Below are 14671 nucleotides of genomic sequence, written 5' to 3'. Positions count from 1 at the left end.
AAATAAAATGGACAGTGTGCATATTAGGATTTTGTAGTTATACTAATTATAAGAAGAGCATTGAGAGTACGTGAATCTCACATGACAATAAAAGTGAAGATTGAAGATTTTGTTTTGATATTCTGAAATTAAAAAAATCAAACTTGTATAAAAAATTTGAATTATAAACTATATTCTAATTATATTGATACATGTTAATAATAAAGTTGCTATATTAAATTTTCAAAATAAGACTGTAAAATGTTGTGACGTGCACAGAACCAAACCGTCTTCATAGAGTTAAAATCACTGTACCTTCTGCTTTATACTATGCCTGTATAAAGTTGTTATAAAAAGAGTTCTATATTAAAGCCATCATAACGTATGCACCCACCCCCAGTGGCACAGCTGTATGTCTGCAGACTTACAACGCTAGAATTTAGGTTTTGATACCCATGGGGGGTAGAGCACAGATAGCCCATTGTGTAGCTTTCTGCTTAATTTCAAACAAACAAACATAACATATGCTTTACTAGTGTAAAATGGTATAAAAACAGGCCCACAATAAACACAACATAGCTACTGCTTCTTAATATTCTAGTATGAACTAGATGTAAGGTAGGGTTATCTCTTAAAAGTTAGGTTATATTATTATTATCTTATAACCTCATACTTGTAGACTATTGATAATGTACAGTTTTCCTGATAATTGCTAGCTATGATTATCTCACATTTTTTGTAATATTATGGTATAATGTCAAACAATAGCATAACTATATACAGTGGTCATTCTTTCGTGTAGGTAGATTTTTACACTTGTTTGCCCATCAGAAAACAAGAGGGTATTCTCAATAGCCATGGCACTTGAAATTCTTTTAGGCAGGATTAGAGTAAATTAATGTATTAAACCTTTTTTTTTTCATTTTATTAGCTGTATCTTTGTGCACCAGCAATACAAAACACGGGGCACACGCATATCTGATTCAATTTTATTACTCATCAGGATCTCTATCAGCCTGCTATCATCAAATTGAAATTATTTTTGGTAGGATTAGAGTAAATTAATCTATGAGACTTTGGGTATGGTCAAATACATCAGTTGAAAGGGTTTGATCTCTTAAATCCCAAATTGTAATTAGATCTCAAATCATTTAAGAGATCACGGAGCTATGAGCTAAAAGTATGTACTTGAAAAACTCGGAGCTATTCTATGAGCCTCTATGCTGTGGCTAAAAATAATTGCCAGACTTAAAATCATTTTTTGTGATATTTTTCAGCTAGTTAATTCAAATATTATTACAATAAAAAATCTTTTATGGTACAGATGTATATAAATTTGTTTCATAACAAGACATTGTTCTTCATACCGCTTTTAATTGTCTGTAATCTTGAACTATATTTTAATAAGAAGAAATCTCAGGTACGAAACTTATAATCAGAGGTGTAATGGGGCTCAAGCAAAAAAAAAAACTAATTAGTCAATAACTACTAGGTAAATTACTTAGTTTTTCCTCTTGTTCTTGATGACAGTAATGTTAGTAGCCTTCCAAGAAATTAAGGAATAATAAGTACACAAAAAATACTGATGCACAAAAGAAATGCACTAAGCATCTTGCAGTTTTATGAAATCACATGACTTTAGCTCAGTATTTTGTTATTCCAAGGTACAGTACTACTCAAACAATCAACAAACCTACCTGCTCACTATTTGAAAGGTAAATTATATTTTATTTGTGCCTAATGAGCTATTGATGAGAAACTCACTGTTGTGTTTTCATTGTGCAACAGTATATAACGTAAAAAGAGATAATAAGTAGAGTGAAATGTTTAATAACTATTATACAAATATTTCTGTGACCAAGTGTTGTATTTTTCAGTTTGCTGATCATATTTTTCAGTTGAGGGGAAGATTTTATTTCAAGAGAAAGCACTGGCTGAGCTATTAGCTTTGTATATTACGAAACAAGGAAAAAAAAGTAAAAGTTATAGTTATCTATACCATGTGACTATTGACTAAATATTTAAGGCTCTAGTTCTTTTTTTTTTTCACTCTGTTAAAATAAATCTAAGCTGGCCAAATCCTGTGAGTGTACCCAACTAAAAAACAATGCATTATTAACTTTATAAATACAGACATAAGAGTGATATATTTTGATAGCTACACTTACTCACTAGTTGTTGGTTTGATCTTTTTCATTTTATTTTTTGACTGGGTAGCTAGTTTATATTATTCAAAAGAAAAATAACTATGTAAGTAGAAGGGAAACGGGCAGCTTTACAATTGTCGATGTTAGTCATAATAATTGTTGTAGTGGATAGTTAAAATAAAGTGTTTTATTGGTTTATTTTTACATCATCATCATAATACTATAATTCTGCTTGTCACTATGCATTATAAGCATGCACAGTAAAAATTTTACCCAAGGAAAACAGTGCTGATTATTTGCCTAACATTTTTCAGATGTCATCCCAGCCAATAATGCGTTACGTAACTTATGGTTGTGGTCAAGCTAACAAAAATAGAAAGTAATTTGTTTTAATTGCTGTTTTCTAGTTTACATCTGCTGCTACTTTTTGAGGTTTACGACAACATATGTTTTCACATGAAAGGTGTTTCTGAATTTAATGGTTGTTCACTGACACTATGTTTGAAATTTCAGGATAGAGATACTTTAATTGAAAGGTGGAGAAATCAGAATATGAAAAATCTCTTGGATCTTCATAACAAGACTCCTGTGTGGAATGATGGTAAGTATATCAACTGGACATGGCTACAAGTACACTATAGATTTTCATTAAACCCATTAAAATATGCTTTCTGTAAGTAGAAATGTACTGAATCCTTATCAGCCTTCCCATATATCATAGTTATACATATTGCATTTTTCTTCTTATTTTCAAACTGATGAACACAGAGTTGATTTATAATGGCTGGAGACGGCTTGAATGGGTAATGAAGAAAAACTTTAATACAAGTTTAACATAATAGCAAATGTACAATGTTTTGACAAGGTTTTGTCATCATCATAGATCATGCTATCCTCGCACTTTGCTTTCCCTTCTTTCACCTGATGATGACAAAAACTTGTTGAAACGTTGTACATTTGCTGTTATGTTAAACTTATATCAAAGTTTTCTTCATTACCCATTCAAGCCATCTCCAGCCATTATTAGTCTCAAAGTGAGTTCCTCGTCATCGAACAGAGTTGATTTGTTATTTACCATAAATTGAACGTACCTCCTAATTATTGTAAAGTATGTTTTATCAGTTTTTCAGGTTGTAGGTTTTGTGAATCTAAAATATGTAGAAAATTGATGTACTTAAAGTATTTACAGAAAACATCATAAACTCATATCTGGTTTCTATGAACTTAAACGAAATATCTTTCAAAAACTAATTTCTATAAAACAAGCATAGTAATTATACAAGAAAGTATGTGTTTATATATATGTGTATCTTTTTTGGTGAATGTGTGTGTAATACATTAAAGCAGTATAAAGACATGTTTCACCAAATATCACATTATAACTATTTTTACAAAGATGATTTTTTTCTACTTCTGTTAATGGTTAAAGTTTTAAGCCCTACAGCTAACTGCAAGATTTAATATATAGCTGTTTTCAATCCCCCCCTCTGTTACCAAGTAATTAATTAGTCGTGAATAAAATAAACCTTAAGCTCACCAGCCAAACCACATCTTAGGTTTAATGTTTAACCTGACTTTAGCCCCATCTTTTATCAGCTGTATAGTTAACCATGAATAAAAGGGTTTGAGATCCCCAACCAGTCCACATGTGGTTTGAGCTCTAGCCTAATTCTAGTCCTTTAATGGTTGTATGAGAAGTCATGAACCAAACATTTTAGGCACAGTAAAAACACAAGTAAGAAGATTTCATAGATAATTTTGTTTCAAGACCCTTTTGGTTGCAAGAGTGAAGAAGGAGATTTAGGTTTGCAGCTAGCTGAGTAAAATGCTTGATGGATAATTTTCTTTCAACCATTATTATAGACAATATATATGGTGTATGCAATACACACAAAACTACTAACAGAATTAGCTTGGTCAAGTTACACAATCATTGAGACTTTCAGAAATAAGTACACAGGCCTGCAAATTTAAACATTATAAAAGTTGTTTGGGTTTTAATAAAGGTTTTCCATTATTCAGTTATGCAGATTTTGAAAATAATATTCATTTTTTTCTATCACAGAAGGATTTTTTACAAATCGGGAAGGAAAAAAAACTCTTACTTAGATCAAATTATTATTTCGTTTACCACAATAAACATTTTTTATTATTATGTTTGTTAACAAAATTACAAACAAACTGAAGAAAAGGGAAGAACATTGATGTCAAATGAATATACATCCTCATTCATCCTCTATTTTTTGTGAAATATACGTCTTTTAGTCTCAAAACTACGTGTTGTGGTCTGTCTTTTATGTATTGCATTATGATGTTTTGTGAAAAATCTGCACACAATGGAAAAAAATTGATATTATTTTCGGATTTAGCGTATAGGGGAAAATAATTTTAAATATCCTGGTTTCCGAGCAGATATTTTGTGGTAAACTTTCATGTTATTCTGTTTCAAATTTCATAAAATATTAGTATGATACTGGTTTTAAAGTTAAATAAAATTATCTTGTAATTACTAAAAAATGTATGCATAAATTTGTAAAAGTAAGTATAATGGTAATCTTTGATTAAATATAGTAAAATGATGTGTTTTTGGTTTAACCAAACTTAAAATATTACACTTTCAACTTTAGGTAGGAAAACAATATCCACTGATCTAAGGATAACACAGGCATGCAACGGTTTTATTGTCTTGATATTTTTACATTTTATACAGTAGTTAAACCTTTAAATCATAAATTTGTATATAATATGACCAATATTTGAAGTATAAATGATTACATTTTTATAAGAACATAAAATCTGATTTTCACTTAGTATTTTTAAATAAGAAATGTGTACTGAATATTTAATGTTATTTTTATAACTATCTTCAAATCAGTAATATGACTTTGAACTTGAATTTTTCTGTTATAATTATACTCAAACAACAAATCTGAATTTGAATCAACTTTACACAGAAAACTTTGGACATGACCAGGTGGTTAGGGAGCTCACTTGCAATCTGCAGGTTGTTGACTTGAATCCCCATCCCACCAAACATGCTTGCCCTTTCAGCCGTGGGGACATTATAATGTGATGGTCAATCCCACTATTCATTAGTAAAAGAGTAGTCCAAGATTTGGAGATGGGTGGTGATGATTAGCTGCCTTTCTTCTAGTCTTTCCTGGCTAAGTTAGGGATAGCTAATGCAGATAGCCCTCATGTAGCTTTGTGTGAAATTCAAAACAAACCAAACAGAAAACTAACTTCATGCTCTTCTTATTTTGTGTTACTTTCAAATCCATTTATATTAGAAGTTTTGATTTATTATTTCACATTGTCATGCAGTCATAAATGATTATTGAACTCTATATGGTTTCATTTCACTCTGAACATTCAATATCGTTTTGATCATTATAATTTCAGAAACACAGTCGTATGTTTTGAATTTTCATGGGCGAGTTACCCAAGCTTCTGTGAAGAATTTCCAACTTGTTCATGACAATGATGGTGAGTTATATATACAGTGAGAAATAAAAGAATGACAATCTCTTGATCATAAGTTAACTTATTATATCAATACACTGAAGAATAGGCAGCTATTCTGCCACTGTTAATTTTAGTTATGTATGGATCATTTCTTTATAGCCAGAAAATAATACAAATCTTTTCACCAACAAATATGAGTGATGTTGCCCCTTGTGGCTCAGTGGTAAGTCTGATGGCTTATACTGCTCAAAATCATTTTTCAATACTTGTAGTGAGTAGAGCACATATAGCTTATTGTGTAGCTTTGTGCTTAACAGTAAACAAAAACATGGTGTTTAAGTATGTTAATAATAAGAATATTTTTGTATAGTATTTGTTTTAGTGTAGTATGTAAAAGGCTTATATCACTCACAAAAACTAAAGGATAATGAGATCTTGATACACTTTTTCGAAACAAATATCACGGGTGAACAATACCAAGCAAGTCAAAACTTTTTGTACAAATAACAAAACACAAAGTTAATGAAAAGTTCCAGTACTTAGATGCGTAAATATCAAAGAGAAAATACTGTATTTAAGATGAACAAACTTAACAAAACGAGTCTTTTAGTTGCTGGTAGGTCCTCCTCTATTGCTTATGACGTTTCAAAAATTGTTCCTCATACTGCTGACTCGGTAGAAATGTTTCTTCATCATGTAAGAAGCTTGGGCACAGAAAGTTCTTGATTGCAGCAAATGCAGACATTATCAATTAGGCATTGGCAGCAACTGCAACTTAACTGTGCAGAACAGGCTGGGTCAGAACCAAAACTATAACTGTAATATGTGATTCTAACTTTGGCTCAACTATTTCAGGCACAATACTATGATATCTTATTAATTCTTATGCTTGTGTAATTTTTCGTAACTTGGCACACCCTTCTTGGTGTAGTATGTATAATTCCCGGGTGAGCCTAGAATCCAGATCACTTGACCTCTGGTCTGCAAGTACTCCACTGCTTTCCAGGACTCGAGTTTCCTTTTGTGATTTTGTTACTTTTTCACCACATTTTTTTCCTTTAATTAAGCATGTGTTTTTGTGATCTGAATTTCTCCATTATCTTATTTGGTTATCCAGTACACTTATTAATGTTAGTACTGGAAGTCTTTATTCCCTTATTTGGTTAGCTAATGTATGTTATATTTTTCTATGGCATTCAGTTCACTATTATTATTGCTTTATTGTTTTACCTTCATCCTAAAAAAAGTTGCTGCATGATCTTGGTAGTGATACACAAACTCATCTCTGACAGCACTAGCAAAAGGAGCAAACAATGGGTAGCAGGATCTCATCCTCGTAACATTATGCTGTAAGAGATTCTCCATTCACCACATAGAGATCTGTATACCCCTGCATGCAGATGCCACGACCGTGATTGAGCCAACCTCAAAGGCTGATTATCACTCTCCTTCACATTTCCAGACCCTCACATGTCGATTACTTGGAGATTCACAGAACCTAATTTCATCTGTGAATAGTAGAGGGGACAATTGCTGAAAGGTCCAGGTGATACGTTTCTGGGAAAATGCCAACCAAGCTGTTTTGTACCTTGGAATTAGTACAAGGGATCTAACTGGTATCCTCAAGGAACCTGTTCCTGACCATTGAGCACAATACACTTACTCCAGTGGCTTACTGAAGCTCATTCCTGTGATTCCTAGCATTGCTGATGTGGTTTCTAAGGGCTATATTTTGCAGATATCAATCATCTACTGCTCCTGTAGCCCTGGCCTTCTGGTGTATTCTATTGTGGCGTGGTATCCACACCATAATCTACTGATCAGAGATTGTGACCCCCCTCTCCATGGCCTGAGCCACATCAGTCTGGGTGTGTTCCTCTTGTAGCAGTGTGATAGCTCTACAAACTTCAGTTCAGGTTAATTGGTTTATAACAGTTTGCACATTCTTTGCAGGAGTCAATACCAGCAAAAAAAAAAATCTAAGAATGTATCATTATCTCAACAGTAAACATCTTTCCTAATCAGTCAAACTATCCTTTTGTGTTGCAGAATTTGAATCATTTCTCATAAAGGTCTATTATATAAGGAGTCATTGGTACATAAACTTGCAAACCATGGGTAGGATTAATGTAATCTTCTACAATAATCATACCAAATTAGAAAAATTTTGATAACCTAATATGTAATATACAAATTTAAACAAACCTCATTGTCCTTTAATTTTTGTGAGTAATTGGTGTTATCTATTTATCTATGCATTAAGTATCTGAGTCTGCATATCAAGGTGACTTTCAATTAGATTGCTTTGCTTCACTATAAGTACTCAAATTTTTCTAGAATAAAATTCAACCAACAGCTGAACATCCTTTTGTGTAACGTTATAATCGGTTAGCTACGTGTTAAAAAATGTATTAATTTTTAGGTTTTCAATATCTTTTTAGTGGACTACAACATCATGCAGTTTGGTCGTGTTTCTGAAGACATCTTTAGTATGGACTATAGTTATCCTTTATGTGGACTTCAAGCTTTTGCTATTGCCATCTCAAGTTTTGATAGCAAGCTTGCTTGTGAATAATCTAGTCAGAAAATTTATGTAAGGGGGGGGGGGGGAATAATAACTTCTATAAACAGTAAATTGGTTGAGCTTTATGCCCTTGTGAGGCAAGCTCACATTTCCTGTATCTCACTGGAAGTATTGAAGTTTCTCTGATGAGAAAGTCTAATGTTTAATAATGAACTTATTTCTTGCCATTCTACTGCAAGCTCACATGTCCTGCATTTTACATGGAAATAGTGAAGTTTTTTTCTGAAATGGAAGTCATAATTTTAATGATAAACATACTTTGTGCCATTCTGCTGCAAGCACACGTAGAAATAAATAACGTTTTTTTTTACATGGAAATATTAAACTCTTGTTTAAAAATATCATCACTGATAGAAATATTCAGTGTAAATCTATATCTTAAATTAATATACTGATTTTAGAGTTTATGTGTTGTAGTTTGTTTCTTGCACCTCCAATATCTGTATGAAACATGTTGAAATACATATCATTTCCATTGTAAATGTTCACATAAGTTATTCATGTTGAAGCTTTTACACTGTTCAGCATACCGTTTTTAATAAATGTATGAATATGATATTGATTAGAACTTTTAAACCTTTTTTTTTTTATCCAATTTCTCTGTAAACATTTTGTTGTAATGTAGAAATCACCAGATGAGCTACAGTTACTCAAACTATGAGTACTGTAAACCTATATTTTGAAAACTGATTAGTATTTTCAAGTTTAGAAAAGCAGAAATTACTTTTTTTTATCTTACATTTAGTTTCTTCATTGTAAAACTAGGTAATTAGTTAATATCAAACATACAATTAAGTCTTTCAAGATATTATTGTTATTTTTAACATACATAATCTAAAAAAGTAAAGTTTGCCACTTGTGTATCTATACCCTATTAACAATTTTACTAAATACTTGTCTTCCACATATAGCTCAGAATTTTAATGCTTCGGGCAATTATATATTTTGAAACGCCCCATCCTAGTCTTTCAGAATTTACTCCGTTTAGAGTATAATACCTGGTAAGTGTTCCAAGTTAATCCTTATATTAAACTGTCTGAAACCACCAACTCCACATCATTCTTGTCATCATTATTATGTTCATTTATTTTAAGCAGCTTGTAAGTAAAAAGAAAAATAATACAATCCAAGCATTTACAACCTAAAAAGAAAAAATCAGTCAAGACTTGAATGTTTAAAAACTGGTGAAATATTAGAAACCAATAAGCCAAACATTTCTGATAAATATTATGTAAACTGCAGCTTTGTTTCACATTCCTATTAATTTGTCCATTTCAAGGTTGAATAAAAATGTCATTTCAGATCTGTCTTTTGTTTTCCACAAGTTACTGCCTTGGATGCCTCTTGTTTAATACCAGAACTCATCAACTGGACTGGATGATGAGATGATGTAGTTTCTTTGAAATGCTATTTGTATCTACAGTATAAGAATTTAAAATTTTCCATTTAAGTGGAAAAGCTGGTGATGCATTGGATATCAATAGGCCTAACATTTGTAAAAAACATCACATAAACTGGAGTTGTTAAGCTTGTTGGTTTCCAGTGCTTCCTAAAAGGAATTTTATAGAAACTTTCGTCTCTCAAACTGACGAGTTTCAGTATTGATTGAAATACCTTTTGACCAGTAACTTGTTACAGATAAAAGTTATAGAGTTGAAATGCTATTTTTACCTACCTCTGATATGGAATCCAAAACAGACAAATTAAGAGGATGAGATAAAAAAGAAATATTTGCAGTTTATATATTTATCACAAATGTTAGGTCTACTGATTTTAAACAACTAAAAATACGCACTACTCTTCGTAGCTTCCAACTCTTAATTAGTTCATTTATTTAAGTCCTTGCAAATAAGCCTTTCTGTTAATTTAGATCTAATGCTAAAATCTGTTTGCCCTGCAACATTTTGTAAGTGATGTAAAATACTTTTTAGCAGTCATGTATCTGTGTTAGACTATAAAAATATGAAGAATTCTACTTCTCTTTAAACACATTATTCTTTCTTTTTCTGTGTTTGTTTTTTAAGTCTTTCATTCACTGAAAGATCACTTGGAAAAGTTAGCCCAAGCCAATGTTTAGGTTGTCAATAATGATACTCATTTTCCATGAAATATGCATATGTTGACCTCTTATTTCTCAAAAATATAAATGTATGTGCATTACTGTATAATATTTAAGGCCTACCATTTTTTATAAGTTAAAATTGCTTAAAGAAACTATTCTGTTATTTTTGAAAATATGTATTATATACACTTAGACACTTAAGCTATTATAGTAACTTATATTAAACAGTTAATATATATATATTGTGAATACTTGTAAGGCACAATTACTGCACAGTGTCCTGTTGGCTTTTACTCATTGCACATCAGTCACATCTATAAATCTTAGAAAATTGTGACTGTGAAAAAAAACATCCCTGAGAATTTGTTGTGTGAAAATAATATATTGTTTTGTTTACTTTGATTGTTAAAGTGGAATATATTTTTGTGATTTTATTAGAACATTTTGAGCCAAACAAAGTTGTAATGGTCGTAGAAAATATGATTTGAATAATTGTATATGAGGTGGGCTATAGCAAACTTCCCATCTCCCCCCTTCAAAAGTAACACAACAAACTTTCTTCATGATTCAACTGTACATATTTTCTTTATCACTGAATTAATCAAATTTTACAAATAATTGACATGTCCTCCATCATTATCAATACATGAATTACAAGGAAATCTCATGAAACACAACAAAATTAGCTCACTGTGGCCTACCTCGTATAACAACAAGTTAAGGAGAATTGTGTATGGTTAAATAGCTGCTTCGAAACTTCCCTGAATAGAAAGTTAAAATGTTGCACATCTGAACACATAATAAATCAGTTAAATGTAATATTTATATTTAACATTATTTGGGAACATTTAAATAATGTATCAGCTTGGTTTTTCAACTATAGATTTGGCTCAACATTTGATTTTATTTTTATACATTTATAATATGAGTAAAATGTAAGTAACCTTACTGGATACATGAGTGATATTGTTATTTTCCTTGCAGTGTAATGACAAAATCTGTATATGTTCTACTTGACTGACTTCACTTTAATTTGGTTTTTAATTAATTAGCTGTAGACGAAAAGTTGTTTTTATAGGTACTAGTTTTTGTCATCCTAGGTCAAATTTTTTCAGTGTTTTGATATTACAGATTTTCTAATTACAAGTCTTGTTGAATTACTAATTGTTGATTAGGGAAAAATTTTAAGTTTTTATGGAATGTTGTCTCTCTTTTAATTCTGATTAACATAGAACAAGTGTTTAAGAATTCACAATATTTGATAACATATCAGATTTTATCATACTCTGTTGGGTTGAGTAATAGTTTACTATTTATTGGAAGATCCTATGAACAAAAACGTGCTCCGAGGCTGGAGCCACATGATTTGCAGAGTGATAGTCTCCATGATCTGGAGGTGTAGTTACCAAATAGAAAGACAAGATCCATTGTGAGAGTCAGACTTCTTTCATTGGTATTGTATTTTATTTACAGCTCCTTCTGGAATATTTCAGGGTTATAGAATATTTGGCTATCAATGTCTATTTGTCCATGATTGAAACATGCTTTATCAAAACCGGATAAGTATTTTGTAATAGTTTCTGCCGTAATAGTTATAAAATGCATTGGATTAATAAAGTTTTGGCTTTCTTTTTTTTCACAGTGTTAGGAGTAACACTTGGTGAAATTGCTAAAATAATTGTAACTAAGAATTAAGCTGATTTTACTAATGTACCCTGCTAGGTCAGTAGTAAGTGTATAGACTTACAACATTAAATCTGGGGTTCGATTCCCCTTGGTGGACAGATCACAGATAGACATTTTATAGCTTTATGCTAAAGAAAAACAAATTTACTCACACATAGAAATAACAGTGGTATAGAGTATTAAATGAGCTATTATTTCTAAAAGCAACATAGGTGTAACTGTAAAATATCTAGATATATGAAATACTCTCTTGCAACGTAAGGTATTCCAAGAAACTGCCTATGAAAACAAGGAAAGAATGTGAATTTTTCTACCCAAATACATCTAAGTCTTACATACATATATAATGATATACATAATGTTTTTACCCACTTTATTCTTGTTGCCAAAGATATCAGTTGATGTTTTTTTTTGCCAATGTTTCTTTCATATTTTCAGTGATGTTTTATTGATGTACACACTTAATTGGGTTTTTGTTTTTTCGTGTTTGTTTGTAATGAAATTTCAAGTTTCAGCTGTTGCTTAAATTTTGGAATATATAAAGTTGATAAAGAAAACTGAACATTTCACTACAGAATTCACTGAAAACGAAGTGATATCCAACCAAATGCATCCTAGTAGTATTACCCTCCGTCTTCTTATATACCCATTCTCAGTTTTGTGATCTAAAAAGTTAATATGTGTAGATATATGCTGATGTGTACAAATATATAATTTATATAGTTACCATCATCTATAGGTATAATGTGTGAATAATAAACATTTGTAAAACTCAAAAGTATGTCTTGAATGAATATAATTTATCATTATCAAAAAATAATGGTTAGAGGTGCTATATTCTTGTATATACATCTACATTAAACCAACAAAAAAAACAACAACAACAACCATAAAACACAACTTTTTAAGTCGGACTACAATAACCTGAGCGTTATCAGTGGTGGTTTAGGTGTTAAACCAGGGGTGTTCAGGGATTTTGGTATTCCTCTTCATCCCGCTTTTGGCTGAGATGTTATGTTTCTTCAGGTGTAAAGGTTAGTTAGATTTTGGCTTGTTGGTGTTGTGTTTCTTCAGGTGTAAAGGTTAGTTAGATTTTGGTAGTTGGTGTTGTGTTTCTTCAGATGTAAAGGTTAGTTAAATTTTGGTAGTTGGTGTTGTGTTTCTTCAGGTGTAAAGGTTAGTTAGATTTTGGTGGTTGGTGTTGTGTTTCTTCAGATGTAATGGTTAGTTATATTTTGGCTGGTTGGTGTTGAGAGGAAGACAAGAAAAACAGAGGAGTATAGTGGTTCAGCGGTAAGCTCTTAAAGCTCATAGCACTAAGATACGGGACTTGACACCTGCGCAGATAAGCCATTGCACAGCTTTGCTCTTGACAACAAACAAAGACCTCTGCCTAATATGGCATTACTTACATGATTAAAGTAAGATATAGTGATAAAAAAAGATGTCGAACTAACTGATTTGCCAGTGAATTGCAATTTCTCGTAATTTAATCCTTCATTAAAGCCTGAAATATATCATCTGGTACTTTTTATTGCTTCCAAAATCCTATTCTATACGATACACGTGTATTGACTCGAGAATTACCTTAATTTCATACTATATTTTGCACTTTCTCTTTTTGATAACGCAGTAAAATTGTGATATCAACACCACGTCAATGAAAACCCTTGCGCCCAAAAGTAAATATTATCATAACAATGTATTGTTTAGACAGACATGTAATTTTTAAAGGCTGCACTTTTGACGCTCTGTAAGCGTGATTTATTATTCTGAACTAAAACTTATATATTTATTTCACGATTGCTGTCTTTCTCAATCACTTCTTTTAAGACGAGAAGAGGAACGCAAGGTTCTTATTATGTTATACGAATAATACAGTATCACAAGATTTTCGAGCAATTATATTGTTGTAAAGAAGACTGAAAACGGTAATACAATATTATCAACCGCTTGTAGTGTTCTAGGAAGACAGTAACGCAAGATACTCGAGCAGTCGTATTGTTGTAAAGAAGATTGTGAAAACGCGAATACAATAGCATCCACCACTTGTATTGTTTTTGGAAAACGGTAACGCAAGATTCTCGAGAATTTGTATTTTTGTAAAGAAGTCTGTGAAGACGGTAACGCAATATTATCGACCGCTTTTATTTTTCTAGGAAGACTGTATCACAAAATTCATATTTATGGAAAAGCTACGTAGGCTATCTGCCGTCTTACCTAATTTTGAACTACTGGCCAAGGGGAAGGCAGCCAGCCGGTCAGCACCACTCGCCATCCATTCTACAGGATAGACCGCCATATATTACACACCCACAGCTTAAAATTCGAGGGAGGGCTATATTGTGTTATTGTATGGATTAGAAGCCATTTCGTCATCTCCGAAATACAGTTTTACCACACGGCCAACTTGCGCCCTAATGCAAGATTCTCAAACATTTTTATTGTGTTGAGAAGAAAGGAACACAAGATTTAGGAACAATGACCAGTAATGTTGCTAATACTAGTGACGCAAAAGAGCTATCAAAATAATTCTATTTTGCCTTAAATTAATTTTTTCTAGCTTGGAATAAACAATTATTACTTATAATTAATTTGAAATAAACAGTAAAGGAAACTTAATTAAGAAATAAGTGTGTGTGTGTGTGTGTGTGTATACATATATATATATATATATATATATATACTACACACTAACTAAAGTTAAAGTAAAGAAAGAGAACGAACAACTAACTTAACGACACCTAA

The 14671-nt window shown here is 31.5% G+C and overlaps 2 protein-coding genes across 2 annotated transcripts in view; one reads left to right on the top strand and one right to left on the bottom strand.

Annotated features, from left to right (window-relative positions):
* Positions 1–12701, top strand: part of LOC106467102 (tubby protein homolog) — a 37482-nt gene extending 24781 nt beyond the window's left edge. Inside the window, exons 7-9 of the mRNA XM_013927425.2 lie at positions 2640–2727; positions 5529–5612; positions 8033–12701. Of these exons, the coding sequence (XP_013782879.2) occupies positions 2640–2727; positions 5529–5612; positions 8033–8166 (306 nt within the window). The 3' untranslated portion in view covers positions 8167–12701. The remainder of the gene's footprint in view (positions 1–2639; positions 2728–5528; positions 5613–8032) is intronic.
* LOC106466972 (synaptotagmin-12-like) overlaps positions 4419–14671 on the bottom strand; it is a 204140-nt gene continuing 193887 nt past the window's right edge. The window contains exon 9 of the mRNA XM_022395668.1: positions 4419–4453. Within this exon, the coding sequence (XP_022251376.1) occupies positions 4433–4453 (21 nt within the window). The 3' untranslated portion in view covers positions 4419–4432. The remainder of the gene's footprint in view (positions 4454–14671) is intronic.

Source organism: Limulus polyphemus, unplaced genomic scaffold, assembly GCF_000517525.1.
Source record: "Limulus polyphemus unplaced genomic scaffold, Limulus_polyphemus-2.1.2 Scaffold77, whole genome shotgun sequence".
Lineage (NCBI taxonomy): Eukaryota > Metazoa > Arthropoda > Merostomata > Xiphosura > Limulidae > Limulus > Limulus polyphemus.
The sequence above is the reverse complement of the archived record's forward strand: the minus strand, read 5'-3'. Positions and strand labels throughout refer to the sequence as shown.